This window comes from Lacerta agilis, chromosome 13 (assembly GCF_009819535.1).
Source record: "Lacerta agilis isolate rLacAgi1 chromosome 13, rLacAgi1.pri, whole genome shotgun sequence".
In the NCBI taxonomy this organism is placed as follows: domain Eukaryota; kingdom Metazoa; phylum Chordata; class Lepidosauria; order Squamata; family Lacertidae; genus Lacerta; species Lacerta agilis.
The window spans coordinates 145413-163840 of NC_046324.1; the positions used below are offsets into that span (position 1 = coordinate 145413).

Below are 18428 nucleotides of genomic sequence, written 5' to 3' on the forward strand. Positions count from 1 at the left end.
TTTCATATCTATATATTCCATTAACAGAGATCTTACTTTGGCATAGAATTCAGATTTCCCATTATTTGGCCCATAGATACCAGCAATTACAATTGATTCTCCTTCTAATATTATTTTAACAATCACTATCCTCCCTTCTTCATCCTCATATAATAGTTTGGGTTCATACTTACTTTTAACATATATTACAACCCCCCTCCTTTTTTTAACATCAGATGAGATGAATTCTTCCCCTAGCCTTGGCTTTACCAATACTCTCTTATGTTTAATATTAACATGTGTCTCTTGCAGACAGATTAAATCCCACTTTTGCTTATCTAGAATGTGTTCTATTTTTTGTCTTTTCCTCCTATTGTTTAAACCATTTACATTCCAAGATAACAATTTAAATTTCATTCTTTATTATTTAAAAACTTGTAAAATCAATAGAAAGACTTTAAGCTTTCTATGATGGTAAAAGAAGTGAGTTTTGTGTTAATTTTTGGTCTGGTTATTACCCCTGGCACAGTTCTTTATCCTTCCACCTTTTGGTCGGCTCCTTCTTCTTCCTCTGATAGTTCTCCCTTTTTCCTTTCATCCGTTCTTCCTTCACTTTTCCCTCCTCCCAGTTCTTCATGGTACTTCCTCCAGAATATATCCGCTTCCTCAAATGTCTCAAATCGTCTTCTTCTTCCTTTAAAGTTGAAAGAGATCCCCACTGGATATTCCCATCTGAATGATATTGATTTTGTCATTAGTGCTTTTGTTAAGAATTGGAATTGCTGTCTCTTTTTCCTCAGCCTTGGTGGGATTTCTTTCATGATTATTATTTCTTTTTGAGCTATCATTAATTTATTCTTACTCTTTGTTTGAAGAATCTTATCTCTCATCCAGTTTGATGTGAATTCAATAATACAATCCGCTGGCCATTTGTTCATTTTAGCTTTCCTGGAGTTCACCCTGAAGATTTTCTCTGTCTGTTCTATTATGTCTTTTTCTTCCAGATGTAGCCACTTTGCTAAGATATCAATCATTTTCTTCCAAATATCTTCCTTCTCCTCCTCTGGAATATTTCTAAATCTCAAGGTCTTCTCTTTGATCTGCATCTGTATCATTGATAACGCATCCCCAGTAGCTTCCTGGATTATTTTTTGGTCCTCCAGCTCTTTTTTCAGTCTATCTATTTCTTTTCTATATTCCCTTTGTTCTTTACTGAGTTTTTTCACCACCTCTTCCATTTGCTGATTTTTGTTCTTTAATTCTTGCACTTTTTTATCTGTCTCCTTCATTCCTTCCAACACTTCTGATAATTTCTCCTTTATTTCTTCATTTTCCTTCTCATTTTTTTCCATTGTACTTTCTAATTTTCCTAATTTCCCATCAATTATATTAATTTTTTCGTCCAATCCTTTTTTCATTTCTCCAATGTCCCCCTTCAGGCTCATAATGAGTTCTCTCAAGTCCATTTCCTGCTCCAAGCCTGAATTCCTTCTTTGTTGTTGACTTAGAATTCCAGTCTGTTTCCTGACTCCTTGAGACATTTTACGTTCTTTTTCCGACCACCAGGTGTCCCTCTGTCACTTTTAAATTCTTTCCTAGTTGTCCTTCTTACTCTGTCCAGTGGGTGTCGCTGTGCTCTTTGTTTCCAGTCAGCCAGTGTCCTCCTTTCTCTAGCTTGCTTCCGCTCTTTGTCTTTGTTACTTCCTTCTTCTTGGTGGAAGCTCAGCTTTTTCAGACCATCGTCGCCATCTTTTTTGCTTTGTCCTCCTTCTTTCCCCCACAGCGATCCTTTTTCCCTTGTCCTTGCCTTCCCTTCATAGATCTGCGTTTTATTTCAGAGCAGCTGCTTCACGCTCCTCCCTCCCAATCGCCAACTGCCTGCACCACTCTGCTTCGTTTGGTTTCAAGTCCGTTTCGGTTAGTGTGCTTTAAACAGAGTTAATTACAGTCTGAGTGACTTCTTTACGTTCTCTTTTTATTCCTTCTATTCTTCTTCTGTTTTCCTATTTATTTGTGGTAGCGCTATTTTCCCCTCCGCTGCTTTTTTCTCTCCCTTTTTCCTTTTACTACAGTTCACTCTGCGGAGGGTTTTTCCCTTTTATGTTCTCGTTCCTCCTTTCTTCCCTTCTATTTCAATCCTTTCCCACCGCCACCACTTTATGTTAGTTTTGATATAAAAATAGAAATTTCACTGTCTTATCGCTGCTTCGGTAACATGAGGCTTTCTGCCGGACTGCGTGTTGTTCTTCTCTGTGCCTTGGTTCCCCCCCCCACCTCAGCCGTTTTATCTGGCGAGGGGTGCCGGGATCCCGAATGGCACTGCCGAAGTTCCTTTAGCTTGGGCTTCCTTCCAAGCCTTCTGGGGGTCGTTTTAGCCTAACGTACCCCCCCAGACTGGCGTACACCCCGACTTGCTAACTGCAGTCGGAGCTCACCCATCGCAGCTGCAGTGAAATCGGAAGTCCCCAATTTCATTCCATAACTTAACAAAATTATCTTTATACAGATTCAGATTTTTCACAGTCATATTCACACCAAGGTATTTCACCTTTTTACTCTAACCCTAACCCTAACCCTAACCCTTTTTAGCAAAACTTAAACCAGTCATCTCCTCTATCCACCATAAGATTTTTACCTAATATTTTGGTTTTACTCTTGTTCAGTCTAAAACCTGCAAATTGTCCGAAATCTTGTATAAGTTCCAGTGCTTTACTTGCACTGGATTCTGGATCCTGCAATGTCAGCACTAGGTCATCAGCAAAGGCCTTCAATTTATACTGTTTTGACCCTACCACAATACCTTTTACTTCTTCATTTTCTCTTAACATATTCAGCAATACCTCCAGGACCGAGATAAATAAGAGGGGGGGAAGTGGGCACTCTTGCCTGGTTCCTTTCTCTATTCTTAATTCCTCTGATATCACATTATTCACAATGAGTTTAGCTTTTAGTTCCAAATAAATTGCATTAATAGCATTAAAAAAAATTGACCAAATTTATTATCTAAATTTTGTTTCATAAAACTCCAAGAAACATTGTCGAAGGCTGGAAACACTTTATTTCTAGCCCGAGATGACCCTGGAGAGGACAAAACTTTGCGGCTACAACCAAAAAGCCACAAAGTTTGCAAAACAAAGAGAATTCCATAAACTCCCATAGACTTTTTTCTTCCTGTATCTTCTTTATTAATCCAATTCTTTAAAACTCCATTACAACCACTGTCCAACATTAAACTACAAGTGTCATTCCAGCCCTACTAATAATTTTAATTGTTTAAGATAAATTATATATTTTCCCCATTCCTTATTGAAATTTTGGTATTCCTGGTTTCTAATTCTCCTGGTCATTTTTGCCATCTCAGCATATACATCAGTTTAATCTGCCATTCTTGGTACTATGGTACTATGTCTTTACATCTCTGGGATAGTAAAATCCGGGCAGCATTGGTCGCAGGGAGGCTGCACATTCATGTGGCAAAATGTGCCTGTGCGCAAGCTTCCTATGGGGTTGCAGTGTGGCATAATGTACTTTCTGTGTGCCACATCTGAAGCACTTCTGAATCTCTGGACTTGTTTGGGCTGTTAATGGCAAAATCCCATGCCGTCCAAAAGAGCACTGGCTGACTAGCTGAGAGCATATCTTGCGAACGCATTCAAGGCATGTTACCTGCTATAGGTTGGGTGGGTTAGGGTTCAAAAATCCCTCTGAAAGACTGGGTGTTAGCAACCGAAGCAAGGCCAAGCATTGGAAAGTTCCTGTGCAGCTTCTGCTTTTCCAGAGAGCAAGGAGGAGCAGGACTCAGCAAACAGACAGGCAGGAATTTGGATCTATGAGGACATGCAGAAAGTCAAAAAGAAAGTAAGCCAACTTTGCCCAGTCTAGGCAAGATGATAGTGTAATCTCTGATCTTTTCAGACAAAGGCTTGCTCCAAAGATGTAAATGGGTGTGGGGGTGTTCCGATCGTCTGTTCAACCCATTACTCACTCTGCTTCCCGGGAAATTATATCAACTTCTATGCTGTTTTTGTAGATGCTTGATAGTATCAGAAGTCTTGATTTCATGTGGTTTCATATAGGATCTGGGATGTTGGCAGAGATGCAGAGGATTGTATATATTAAAAACCCTCAACCCAAATCCTCCCTCAATTTATGAGATTGGTGTCATAAAAGATGGGGTGTTCTGATCGTATGCCCTTTAGCTGGAAATGTAAATGCTATTAATTGCTTAGCCAAAGAACAAAATGTGTTTGTTGTTGTTGTTGTTGTTGTTGTTTGAATTTCTGTACTGCCCTATACCTGCAGGTCTTAGGGCGGTTCACAGAATAAAATCAGAATATAAAACCCCAAAATACATATCAAAATAAAAACAACAACAACCCAATAACCCACCACCCATAGGACAACATAGGACAAGGGGCATAGGACAACAATCAAATCAAGCAAATACCTGGTTAAAAAGGAACATTTTTGCCTGGCGCCTAAAGGCATATAATGAAGGCACCAGGAGAACCTCCCTGGGGAGATCGTTCCACAATTGGGGAACCACTGCAGAGAAGGCCCGTTCTCATATTGCCACCATCCAGACCTCTTGATGAGGAGACACTTGAAGATGAGGCCTCAGAAGATGAATGCAGAGTCTGGGATGGTTTATATGGAGAGAGGCAGTTCTTGAGGTATTGTGGTCCTGGGCCGTTTCATCCTGTCTTTGAATAATGAATATAAATGCAGCAATATTACATTTGGTTCATTATGTGGTGGGGTTGACAACGTGTGTGAGAGGGAAGGAAATCCTTCCTCTGAAACAAAATCTGTTGTGTAGAAGCAACAGTACATTTTCAGGTTCCAGAGCTCATTAAGGCAACCTCTGTAGCCACACATGCCATAGAGAGTCCAAAAATGCTTGCAACCTGTGGCCCTTCTGGTGTTGTTGGACTACAAGAACATAAGAAGAGCTTGCTAGATCAGATCAAGGTCCATGGTTCAGCTATGGAACTCCCTCAGGAGGCAGTGCTGGCCACCAACTAGAGGTAAAAGGTAAAGGTAAAGGACTTCTGGACGGTTGCAGCGCTCATCTCACTTTCAGACAGAGCCGTCTCATCCATTGGGGCTGGTGGCGCGGCGCGCCAGGGCGCAATGGCCTGGAGGGCGCCTCCGTTCTCCAGCCCCGCTGGCAGCGCCTGCCGGCAGCGCCCTCTGACTCCCGGCAAGGGAGCTGGCCAGCCACGCCACGCCACGCCCTCTGGCTGCCCAGCAGAGCACAGAAGCACAGCTCTGCGCGCCCTTCCAGCGCTTCCGGGACGGGAGGCGAGGGCGGCCGGCTCGCGCTCCCGCGCGCAGCCGGGTGGCGCGGCGCAGCCGGGCAGCTCGCGCTCCGCGCGCAGCCGGCCGCCCACCCGATGGAGCACAAGCTGCCCAGCCGCGCCGCCCGGCTGCGCCGCGCCATCCGGATGCGCGCGGGAGCGCGAGCCGGCCGCCCTCTCCTCCCGTCCCGGAAGCGCTGGAAGGGCGCGCAGAGCCCTGCGCCGCTCCAGCGCCACACCCCTCATCCCCCGCTCGCCCACCCCCCTCCCAAGGGGCGGCAAGCGCGGGAGGGAGGCGGCGGAGAGGCGGCATGGCGGGGGCGCCGGAGGGATAGCCGCGCCAGGGCGGCAGATCCCCTTAAGACGGCTCTGCTTTCAGACCAAGGCGTTTGTCCACAGACAGCTTTCTGGGTCATGTGGCCAGCATGACTAAACCGCTTCTGGTGCAATGGAACACCATGAACAAAGCCAAAGTGCACAGAAACATAGCTTACCTGCCCGCTGCAGCGGTACCTATTTATCTACTTGCACTGGCGTGGGTTGGTATGCAGGTGGTGCTATGGTCTAAACCACTGAGACTCTTGGGCTTGCCAATCAGAAGGTTGGTGGTTCAAATTCCTGCAATGGGGTGAGCTCCCGTTGCTCTGTCCCAGCTCGTGCCAGTGGCTTTAGAAAGAGACATTCGCAGTGGCAATGGTCTGCCTCCACAGTTGCTGGAAACCACAAGAGGGGAGAAGGCTCTTGTGCTTGAATCCTGTGTGCAGGTTTCCCACATGTACAGGGCTGCCCACTGTAAGGATACTGGACTAGATGGGCCCCTGGCCAGTTCCAGCAGGCTCCTCTTACATTTTCATGTTCTTATCTAGTCCAGCATCCTGTTCTCACAATGGCCAACTAGAAGCTAATGGAAGCCTGCAACCAGGAATTGCATGCAATGCATCTGCTCTGCCCTCCAGCATCCCTCTGACTTAGCATCACCATCACCGACAGGGATTGCACAGGATATCTGATTGTTTGGTGTCGTGCCTCTCCTTGGAGATGACTTATATAATTTTGTTGCTGCGGCCTGCCACTTTCCTCTCAGCACAACGGATACCACTGTCAGGAAAGACGATCCAGTGGAGTGGGAGACATAGAAAAGCAGCCCCAAGAGCTTCCCTGTTCTGCCTCTTCATGCCACATCAAGGAACTGGGTCAGGAAGATAAGGATAATATTACAGAGAAGAAGTGTGCATGCACACGAAAGCTCATACCAAGAACAAACTTAAGTTGGTCTCTAAGGTACTACTGGAAGGATTTTTTTAAAATTTATTTATTTTATTACAGAGAGAGTGGTCCATCCTCAGGAACAACTGTGCTGACAGTGTCATGTTCTGGCTGAACACCAGGCTGAGTGACTACAAATGGCCCATTTAAAGGATCCAATTCAGGGCCGGCATGTCCATTTAGGCGAACTAGGCAGTTGCCTAGGGCGCCAAAATGGAGGGGGCGCTAGCCAGCCTGCCCCCCGCTGCCACCCAGTGCTGCTCCGCCAGCGGCAGAGTGGCGGGGGAGGGGGGAGCAGCCCAAAATCAGGCTTCTCTGCCCCCTCCGCCAGCGGCAGAGTGGCGGGGGAGGGGGAGCAGCCCGAAATTGGGCTTCTCCGCAGAGCTGGTGCTAGGGATTGGCGGGGGGCGTCAGAAGGTGATCTCGCCTAGAGCGCAAAAAACCCTAGCACCGGCCCTGATCCAGTTTGCTGGATCAGGGCCGGTGCTAGTGGGGGGGGAGGGGACGGACCCCAAAGCAGGGGCAGCAGCATTAGCTGCTGGAGCATCTCAGCTCAAGGTGTGGTGAACAGGTACCATCCTGTTAACAGTAACTTTGTGAGGGAGGGTGGGCTTGGACAAATGCCTGCTACTTCTATGCCTACCCACATTTCTTCCTCCTCCATCCAGGCAGTCAAGAGGCATTTTCACAGTTCAAGGACACCTTCCAGGCAGATTAAGCGCTTGAGGATTTTGCAGAGCAGACTTGGGGCAGAGTTTCAAGGGCCGGCCTGCGAGGTTCTGGGCCATATATCACTTCTCGGCCTGAGCTTCCCCACCCCCTGCTCCAACTTAAAATCCCTTTCATCTAGCCTACATATGGGGAAGCTGTGCCCTTCTAGGTGTCAGACCTCAGATCCCAACAACCCAGCAGGCCAAGGATCAGGGAGGTGGCAGCTGTGGTCCTAACATCCAGAGAGCCAGGGGTCCCACCACCCCTTCCCTAATTCATGATGTGCCTGGGCTCTCTGGAATCTCCATCTGTGAAATGCACTCCTTTCTTCTTATGTCTTGAAATTAGGCAAGGTCTGGCTTTTGTCAGCTTAGGGTTTCTCCACATTTCCTCTTGTGCTTTCCCCATGGAAAACCACTCTTGAGCACACAGTCAGAACAAATGGCCATTGGGGTTCTCCTCAGGTTGCCATTTGTTCCACTCTATCACTAAACAGTGGGTTTTCCCTGTTAGGCAAGGGGAAAACCTTTTGGGCCAGTGCTTTCTAGGCACAGCAGAAGCAGAACGCTGGATGAGCCCTTAGTCAGTTAACAAACTTATTTCATTGCAAGCTAAACTGCAATGAAGCCGGAGGGAGATTGAGAGGGATATTGAACAGTTAACATTCCCATCTAGTGTTTTTAATTGGTATTGCAAGGTTTCGGGTGCCTTGATATTCATGGCCGTTTTTTAAAAAATTGAAAATAATTGGGGAGCAAGGATCGCAAATATCCAGTGGCATAGCAGCTCAACATCAAAAAAACTAAGATCATGGCCACTGGTCCCATCACCTCCTGGCAAATAGAAGGGGAATAAATGGAGGCAGTGAGAGATTTCACTTTCTTGGGTTCCATGATCACTGCAGATGGTGACAGCAGTCACGAAATTAGAAGACGCCTGCTTCTTGGGAGAAAAGCAATGACAAACCTAGACAGCATCTTAAAAAGCAGAGACATCACCTTGCCGACAAAGGTCCGTATAGTTAAAGCTATGGTTTTCCCAGTAGTAATGTACGGAAGTGAGAGCTGGACCATAAAGAAGGCTGATCGCCGAAGAATTGATGCTTTTGAATTATGGTGCTGGAGGAGACTCTTGAGAGTCCCATGGACTGCAAGAAGATCAAACCTATCCATTCTCAAAGAAATCAGCCCTGAGTGCTCACTAGAAGGACAGATCCTGAAGTTGAGGCTCCAGTACTTTGGCCACCTCATGTGAAGAGAAGACTCCCTAGAAAAGACCCTGATGTTGGGAAAGATGGAGGGCACAAGGAGAAGGGGACGACAGAGGATGAGATGGTTGGACAGTGTTCTCGAAGCTACTAACATGAGTTTGGCCAAACTGCGAGAGGCAGTGAAGGATAGGCGTGCCTGGCGTGCTCTGGTCCATGGGGTCACGAAGAGTCGGACACGACTGAACGACTGAACAACAACAACATAGCAGGGGGAGCAGGGGGACTGTGGCCCCAGGCACAAAATTCTGTGGGGGTGCAACCTGGTGCCCCCACGCAGGCACCAGCTTCCATGGGGATCCCTGCAGCCCACACCCATGGTAACTGGGCACAGACGGAGGGAAATGGGCAATGGGTGACCCCAGCACAGCCTGGCCTGGTGCTCTTCTCCACGGGCATCAGGAGGTTTCACCCACCAAAGGCTGTGTTGGCTGGCCAGGCTCCCCCCTGCTTGGGTCGGGGGGGGTGGCGGCGCTCCAGTGGCATTGGTGGTTTGCCTGCCCCGGGTGCCACAACCCATGCTATGGTGCTGCAGATATCTACTGCTGGAAATCCAAACCCTGTAGAAAGAATATTGTTATGTATTGAAGTTCTCACCCTAGGCCACTAGGGGTGTGTGTATATAGTTCATTCTACTGCAGTTTTCACTCAGGTCCGCATATGCAAAAGAGGAATTGTAAAGTGACGTTCAGGGATTGGGTAACTGCAGAAAGTTGTTACTGTTGCATTGTAGCTGAGTTCTATATAAGCAGGCTGCTGAGGCCTTCAGTTCACTTCTGTTCCAGCCTGAGAATAAACAAGAGCTGTTTGGAAATCACTGTGTCGTCTGCTGTGTCCACCCACAACCTAACAAATATGGTGACACTTACCTATAAGGAAACATGCATAGGATCATGCAGAAAACTTGTTAACTGTAAGTAAATCTCCTGGGCAGCCTTGCACTGTTTTTAGGCTTCTTTAAGTGGCTTGCTGTGAAACTGCAGTGCCTGCGTATAGCTAGGGAGGGGGGTATTTGCCACCCCCGAAATCAAGTAAATAAATAAAAATACTTAACTAAAAGTAGAAATTGTAGAAAGAATTTGACAGGTTTTTCTGAGTACTTGGAGTCAAAAGATTTTTTTTTAAAAAAAACTGTTGTTGAGACATTTCATTCTGAATCTACTAGACTGAGCCAGACAGAGGAAGTGGTAGGTGGGTGTCCTGCCCTCCCCACACCCATCCTGCCATGTGTGGAAGTGCTGCTCCTTCTGGAGAGCCAGTGTGATGTAGTGGTTAAGAGCGGTAGACTCGTAATCTGGGGAACCAGGTTTGCGTCTCCGCTCCTCCACATGCAGCTGCTGGGTGACCTTGGGCTAGTCACACTTCTCTGAAGTCTCTCAGCCCCACTCACCTCACAGAGTGTTTGTTGTGGGGGAGGAAGGGAAAGGAGATTGTGAGCCGCTTTGAGACTCCTTCGGGTAGTGAAAAGCGGGATATCAAATCCAAACTCTTCTTCTTCTTCTTCTCCTCCTCAATATGTTTAGTTTTCCTCAGAAAGCTACAATTCCCAAGGTTCCCTAAGCATGGGTGTAGCAGCCCCCCCCCCCCCCGGTGAACAATAACCCCAAGACTTTCAGCTTTTATAGTCTTAAAAAGAGTAAGTTGCTAGCATTTTAAAACCTGAGATATGAGGCAAAATGTACAGGCACTATTCTTTGGGGCCCCCTTTCTGAGGCCAAATGCCAGTAGCAGGCAGGTCCACAAGCAAAATTGGGTGTGGTTCTAGAGGTACATTTTAAGAACTGACTCCAGCTACAAAGAGGGCCCCTGGGGAGGCCTGAGGAACATCAGCTGCAGGTGCTGGAGAACCTGCTCCCTGCTTGGAAGGCATTTTCCATCTGGCCTGGGAGGGGGGCCCTGGTCTCACTCCAGCTACAGACAGCTGGAACAAACTCTTGGGTTGGGGCAGTGTCTAGGGGTTCCTGTTGTGGGCTCTGTTGTTGGTTTTACTGCCCTTGCTGTTTAAAATGGTTTTTAAATAACTTTTAATCTATGGGTGTTATAATTTAGGGTTTTTTGTTGTTTTAAATAAAAGGGCATAGGAGATGTGTGGGTAGAGAGGAGCTGGGGAGAGTGGGGGGCAATCACAGTGGTTCAGAATAGGGTGAGGCATGGTGGGGCAGGCCAGGTAAGGGGCACACAGCCCAGGCAGGCAGTGACTCAGGCACCGTTAGTCAGCAGTTCCCAAGAGCGGATGAATGGGAGGTGGCCTGCTCTTGATGGGGTCACACTACCTCCAAAGGAGGAGCTTGGGGGTATTTCTGGATCCATTGCTGTAAGTTTGAGGCTCAGGTGGCCTCAGTGGCACCAAGTGCCTTCCTTCAGCTTTGGCTGGTGGCCCATCTACGCCCCTATCTGGACAATGATAGTCTAACTACTGTTCTCTATGCTCTGATAACCTCAAGGTTAGATTACTGCAATACATAGGGTTTTTTGCTTGGCAGGGGGTTGGACAGGATGGCCCTTGTGGTCTCTTCCAACTCTATGATTCTATGATTCTATGAAGATGGTTCGGAAACTTCAGCTAATGCAGAATTCAACAGCCAGGTTATTCACTGGGGCAAGACACATAACATCCTGACCTAACATCACTGGCTGCCTTCATTATATTAGGCATCAGGCGAAAACGTTGCTCTTCAACCAGGCCTTTGGCTGATTAACTGTCTATGCCATTTAAATGTGTTTGTGGGAGGGTGGCCTTATTGATTAGTTTTGTTCTTCTTTTTATTATGTACTTTGTGGGGTTTTTTTCTTATTTTTCTTATTTTTCTTTTTTGCTGTGAACTGCCCTGAGATCTTCGGATGAAGGGCAGTAGACAAATTTAATAAATAATTGTGATCATAATCATAACATTAAGAAGAGCATCTGCTGAATCAGGCCAATAGCCCATCCAGTTCAGCATCCTTTTCTCACAGTGGCCACCCAGTTGCCTATGGGAAAATTACAAGCAGGATCTGAGCACCGAGCACCCACCCCTCCTTCAGTTTCCACCAATTGACATTCAGAAGGGGTGTCAGAAAGAGGGGGAGGGAGGGAGGGAGGAAGAGAGGGAGAGAGAGGGGGGAGTGGCTTCACCCACTTTTGATTCTGGCCCTGCCCCCACTAGCTTTGGCCCCATGTGGGCATCCTGCCAGATAACCCCCCAAGGAATCTGACCCCCAAGAGAGAAAACAGGTTGCCCACCCCTAGTCTAGTCTAGACTGACACTTTATGGCAAATGTTTTACATATTCTCAGTAGAACACAGATCTACATTGCCATGAAAGCCACAGGCTAGGCCTGTGGTTCTCCTACTAATCATATGAAATGGCACCAGGTTTATGCAGGAAGACTGGAAGATTGCAGGCCAGGAGAGTTGATGACAGAACATCTCTCTTTCAGTGTCCTTCTTTGGGGACGGCTATGTAGAGATGCCCTTGGTGAGTGCCTGCAGCACCATCCAGCTTCATCTGCAGTTCTACACCCGGCAGCGGAATGGACTCCTCTTCCTGGCTGCAGGGCAGAAGGACTATCTACTGTTGGAGCTCCGGGCTGGCATTCTACAGGTCAGCGAGATGTTCTCCTGCAGCTTTTACACCCAACAGTTTTTATTGAGTGATTGTGCAGCTGTTGCTAGCGATGGGAGTGGATTTGGTCAGAACATGAATTCCCCCAGTTTGGGGAGCCTCACTCTACCTGCCCATTATGAGCAGGCACAGCTCCCTGGGGTTTTGTGTCCAGCTCCATTTCCTCCTGGGTGGAAGGGTGGCATAGAAATCAAAGAAATCAATCAATCCTGACACCAGGGGTGCCTCCAGATGACCCCATTTATTGAGCAACCATCCTCATTTGTTTGCATTGGCTATTTAATGAACATTCATTCTGGTTTCTTTCCGAGGAGGTTAGATGACCTTTCATCAAAGCCAAGTCTTGTCCCACACTTTCCAGAATGTCGTAATTTTTTGAGGAAGGGATTTTTTGGGGGGCAAGACCTTCCAATCAACTTACAATTGTGAAACCTAAATTTGCCAGCATGTAATTGAATCCCACCTGAAACTAGAGATGGTCTGGGAGTGCTCTCAGCCTTCCTGCCAATATCCTCCACTTTCAAGCCAGAAAAATAACAACCCCATGATCTCAAAAAGGAGGAGGGGGTAGCTGGTGGCAGAGAAGGCTTGCTTCATCCATAGCTGAAAGTCATTCGCTTCAGAAGCACAATTTCCTGCAGCGGATATATGGTTTCCTCTGCCTCCCAACTCAGCTCAAAAGGCAAAGGTAATATCTACAACCCCAGGCTCCCCAGAATTTCCCAGGGCTCCTGTGGCTTGGGAAGCTGTTGTTCTGCATGCCAGGAAAGGTAAGGAAAGCCTCACAAAGAGGCTTCCTGCAGGGCCACCCTACTGTCACTTCTGCTAGGTAAATAAATGGGAAGGTAGCAGGTGGCAGGTGTCCAGAGGCTTGCAGGTGGGCTCTGAAGGAAGGCATTTGAACTCCGCAATACTTGCAATGATGTCATTGGAAGCATAACAGGGTCTCAGCTAAAGACTGGACTGGAGAGGACTCAAAAACTGGGCATTTGAAATGAACTTTTGATAGAGTTCAGAATGACTTTTTAAAGGTTTTAATTAACGTAATTACCGGTACGTAACGTAATTACAAACAAAACAAAAAACATCATCAAGGTTACAAAACATAACACGGGAGAACAGCACAAAGCCAGAGTTCATACTTTGGTGGGAGAAGAACATTTTTATATACTGTATCTAAATTTGACACATAGGAAATGGAATCCCACCAAACAGCTTAGAAATGTTCCTGATCCTCCTTACCTTTAGAAACAAGTAATTTCTTTCTTTTCCATGGACAGATTCCACATATTCTTGAGAGGTTTAAGTCCTGTAGTGTCTTCCATTTCTGGGCAAATGAAGTTCTCTCTGCAGCCAGCATCCACACAAGAAGTTCCAATTTTAAAACAAATGAATTCATCACATGTCCTGGCATAAACTCTCACTCAATTTGCAGCATTGAGATTGTGACACTAGCCTAGCTTACAGAGTTGTCAAAAGAGTTACTGTACTGAGATAACAAACATAAGGCACACTGAACATTCAGAAAGTTCTAATGAGCAAACGATTCTGATTTGCCTTCTCCTTTTGTAGGCCAGAATGGACCTGGGCTCTGAAGAACTGACTCTCAAGTCCCCAGCAGGACCACATCTCAGTAACCTCATCATCCACGATGTTGATCTGTTGGTGGCCGATGGGTGGATGACCCTGATTGTGGATGGCCTTTTCAATACCTCTGCGGAAATCCCAAGACCCCTGGAGGAGCTGGACATCACTTACGGCCTCTATGTGGGAGGAACAGGGAGCCTGGAGCTGCCGTATCTCATCGGAGTGAGTGTGCCCTTCAGGGGCTGCCTCCACATGGTGACGTTCAACGATCGTGATGTCCTGTCCGAATTGGCTTCTAGCAGTGGCACCAAGAGATCCCACAGCATCCAAGAGGGGTGCAGTGTAGAGTTCTCCGCTGGGCCCAATGATCCCCTTGGCTTTCTGGGACCAAACTCTTATATTGTGCTCCCTGGCTGGAGTGCAAGGAATGAAGGGACCATTGAGTTTGTAATAACCACAAGCATCAAGCAAGCCCCTCTGATCTATCAGTCAGGACTTGAGAACGACTTCTTCTACCTGGAGATCTTTGACGGGCGCTTGAGAGGGGTGGTGGAGAAGGGCAATGGTGTCGTGGTGCTCCACAACAACATTTACCTCAGCAATGAGGAGGAACACTACATCAAGGTCTTCATGGATGTCCGGAAGTTTGAGATCCTCGTTGACTACTATGCCTCACAGACCTCCAACAAGGGCATCCACAGTCACCTCGATCTTCAAGGGCCACTCTTCCTGGGAGGTCTGAATGAGAAGGCTGCCCAGAGAATGAGAGAGCGTGGGCTGGGTTTTATGTCTGGAAACAGCTTCTCTAACACCTCCTTTGTGGGCTGCCTGGAGGACCTGAGGATAAATGAGGAGAAGAGGAGTTTGCAAGATGCTCTTGTCACAAGGGACATAACAGCTGGCTGCAGGAAACTGGAGCAGTACTCTGACTACGATGACACATATGAGCAGGATGAGGCCCCCACAAGCTCTGCTCCTGACAATTGGCATGTCCCTGTTATGGAACCATGTCGCCCTGATGCCAGCCTCCCCCCAGTCTTTGCTAACTTCACCAAATTGCTGCATGTCAGTCCTTTGGTTGTTGCTGAAGGAGGTATGGCTTTTCTGGAGTGGCGACACACCCAGCCAACCATTGACCTGAACAGTGCTAACATCAGGCAGTCTCAGGTGGTTTTCAGCATCAACATGGACCCAAGGCACGGGCAACTGGAGTTAGGAATCTCCCGGGCCAGGGGCAGAAGTAAATTCACTCTATTGGACATCATCAATCGAAAAGTCAAGTACGTTCATGATGGCTCCGAGAGACCAATGGATCAGTTGCTGCTGGAGGTAACTGTCACTGCCAGGAAAGGGATCCCAGAGTGTCTGCAGCAAGGCCAGATCTATCTGCTACCCATAAAGATAAGTCCAGCCAATGATCCCCCTGAAGTGGTCTTTCCACAGGGAGATAACATGGTCATTCTGGAGCACACACGCAAGCATCTCAACCCAGACATTCTCCGTGCACTTGATGATGATACCCCCTGCGACAGCTTACGATTCCAACTGCTTGGTGGGAAGAGAATGGAAGAAGGCTACATAGAATATGACTTCCACCCTGGAGTCCCAATTGAGGAGTTTTCCTGCAGGGACTTGGAAGCCGGTCATGTGGTCTATGTCCACCAAAATGGGCCCACATCAACCCTCATTGTCCAAGTTAATGATGGCATGGTGATGAGCCCAGTGGCTACCTTAAGAGTGGTTGCTGTGGAGCCAGACATCCAGGTGCGCAACAACACAGGCCTCTTTGTCTCACAAGGGGGTGCGGTTCCTATCACCCTGGCCAACCTTTCTGTAGAGACCAATGCAGTACAGCAAAAAGTGCCCATTTTGTATCGCCTGACTGTGCCCCTTCAATACGGTGAGATCCAAAAGCAAGGAAGCCTCGGTGGAGAATGGAAGAGGGTGGAGTCTTTCTACCAGCAGGATGTTGAGCAAGGGCGCATCCAATATTTCAGCACAGACGAAGATCACCATGCAGAAGATACAATTGAGAAGCTACAGTTTGTGGTCCAAGTGGGTCAGAAGACTCTGAGAAACAATACCTTCCTCATTAGGATCAAGAGGGCCACTATCAGGATGAAGACCATGATCCCCCTCCAGATGATGAATAAGAAAGAGAGGAACATCACCTCTGCTGATTTGGGGGCAGCCTTAGAGGAGCTGAGTTCTAGCTCAGAGCCTTTCCACTATGTCATAATTCAGCCACCCAGAAAGGGGAACCTCAAGCTTCGTGGCACAAGGCTGACTGAAGGTTTCGGTTTCACACAAGATGATTTGCAAAGCCATCAGCTCAGCTACAGTGCAACCATCCGAGCCTCAAAGGAGACTGAAGACACCTTCCAGTTCCGTGTCATGGCTGGAGAGCAATACTCCCCCATATATACTTACAGGATACAGGTTGGGGGGGACCCAGATGCCCCTATCCTGACCAATGTCCTTCTGTCTGTTTTGGAAGGAGGGCAGGCTGTCATCTCCAAGGACCACCTGTTCGTTAAGAGTGTGAACAGCATGAACTATGTGTATGAGGTAGTAGATGGCCCGACCCATGGGAAGCTGATCTGGAGGACATTTGAGCATGTGCCGGCCAGCAAGGAGGTGATAACAAAATTCACCAATGAAGACATTCTCCAAGGCCGCCTTGTTTACCAGCATGATCATTCAGAGACCCTGGAAGATGACATTCCATTTGTGGCCATCAAGCAGGAAGAGGGAAGCTCCAACTTTGAGGCTGAAGACATGAGAGGTGTTTTCAGGGTCTCTATTCAGCCTGTGAACAACCACCCTCCATTCCAGTTGGTCAACAAGGTCTTTAATGTGGTGCGGCATGGGCAGCGCTTGATGACCACTGATGATATTGCCTTCTTTGACAAGGACTCAGGCTTCTCAGATACCCAGATAGTGTTAGTAAGGAAGGACATTCTTTTTGGTAGCATCATCGCTGTCGAGAACAGAAGCCGGCAAGTTTATCGTTTCACTCAGGATGACCTAAGGAAGAAGAAAATCCTCTTTGTCCACTCTGGAGCTGACAGGGGATGGATCCAGTTCCAGGTTTCTGATGGCCTGCATCAGGTGGCAGCTCTCTTGGAAGTGCAGGCTTCAGACCCTTATCTCAAAATCAGCAGCTCCACAGGCTTAGTCATCCACCAAGGCAGCCAAGGGACCATTGACTCCTCCATCCTCAGCTTGGAGACCAACATGGATGTCAGGACCGATGAAGACATTCTCTTTCGCATAGTAGCCCCACCCAGATGGGGCATGATGGTGCGAGGTGGGCAGCAAGTGTCCTCTTTCACCCAGAGGGATCTGCTGGCAGGAGAGGTTCTTTACCAGCACAATGGGAGCAGGAATTCCCAAGACAAGATCCACTTTTCTGTTGAAGCAAACCAGGTGGCTGTTGATGTAGTGCTGAAGATCGTGATAGTCCTGGACCCCCATCCTAGCCCGCTAAACCTAGTTCACCATGAGAGAATACGGATTCTCCAAGGGGAAGCCGTGGAGATCAAGAATGATTATTTGCTAGTAAGTTATGCTGTCCCTAGTTCTCTGTCCTTGAGCTTGGGAGAATATGAGGGATGTTCTTGGAGTTGCAAAGCAGGAGGTGTATATTTATTCTGCATATTAATTATGCTGTCCTTTTTAAATTATATTTAAAAATAGGCAGTCATCCAATGTACTCTATTTATTTCCAGCCCTAACAGGCCACTTTTCACCATAGGTGGTCAAAAGGCGGTTTGCAGGACAATCAATAAAACAAGGCATCAATCAAATACTGTGGTGTTTAAAGAAAACCACAGGCAATACAACTGTGCAAACCTCTGTGGATGCCTAAGTGTGTGTTGATGTCCTCCCACATCAATCACTATGATGTCTGGGGGCTGAAGAAGCCAAGAAGCTTCCGAATGATCACCCAGGAAGGAGGGAACATGCCACAGGCACAATACAACTTGCTCCTTTTTATTTTACTCACCTTTTTCTCCAAGGTTCTCCCCCTCCTCTTTAATCTCCACAACAACCCTGAGAGGTACTTTAGGCTGAGAGGTGCAGGCTGGCCTTAAAGTCACTCAGTGAGTTTCATGGCCGAGTGGAAATTTGAATCCTGGTCTCCCAGGTTTTGTTCCAACACTCTAATTGCTAAAAAGAGACCTCCCCCAATCACCCCCATTAAGCTTGGATAGGGGAGGTGTAAAGACTTATTTCAACCCTAATTACGTGGGAGGGGTGAGCATGGTGCCCATGATAGTGTCAGGAAATGGCCTACTCACAAGTAGTAACCTGGCAGAGACACATGCCCAACTGTCATGTTCCCTCCTTCCTGGGTGCTTCAGGAGCTTCTCGGCTTCTTCAGCCCCCAGACATCATAGTGATTGATGTGGGAGGACATCAACACACTCTTAGGCATCCACAGAGGTTTGCGCAGTTGCGTAACAGACCACAGCAACCAGCATGTTGGCTAACCTACTTTATTACATATAAACACATGGAGCTCTTCAACATGGCTCCCTCTCTCTCTAGCATCAGACAGCAGAGAGAGAAAAAAGGATAATAGTCCCACTTAAGGGAACACAAAACATCCTGTCTTCCATCACTTCCCACTTCCCACTCTGTGGAATGAAAACACATACCCAGTCATGTGATAAACAACAAACCCATGACTGCACACAGGGGAATGAA

At 47.4% G+C, this 18428-nt stretch overlaps 1 protein-coding gene across 2 annotated transcripts in view; it reads left to right on the forward strand.

Moving 5' to 3' along the window:
- Positions 1-18428, forward strand: part of CSPG4 (chondroitin sulfate proteoglycan 4) — a 125925-nt gene that overhangs the window by 76771 nt on the left and 30726 nt on the right. The window contains exons 2-3 of one of the 2 annotated variants that reach the window (XM_033167719.1): positions 11944-12107; positions 13701-17276. In XM_033167719.1, coding sequence (XP_033023610.1) covers positions 11944-12107; positions 13701-17276 — 3740 coding nt within the window. The remainder of the gene's footprint in view (positions 1-11943; positions 12108-13700; positions 17277-18428) is intronic. The other variant, XM_033167720.1, reaches the window with a different exon arrangement.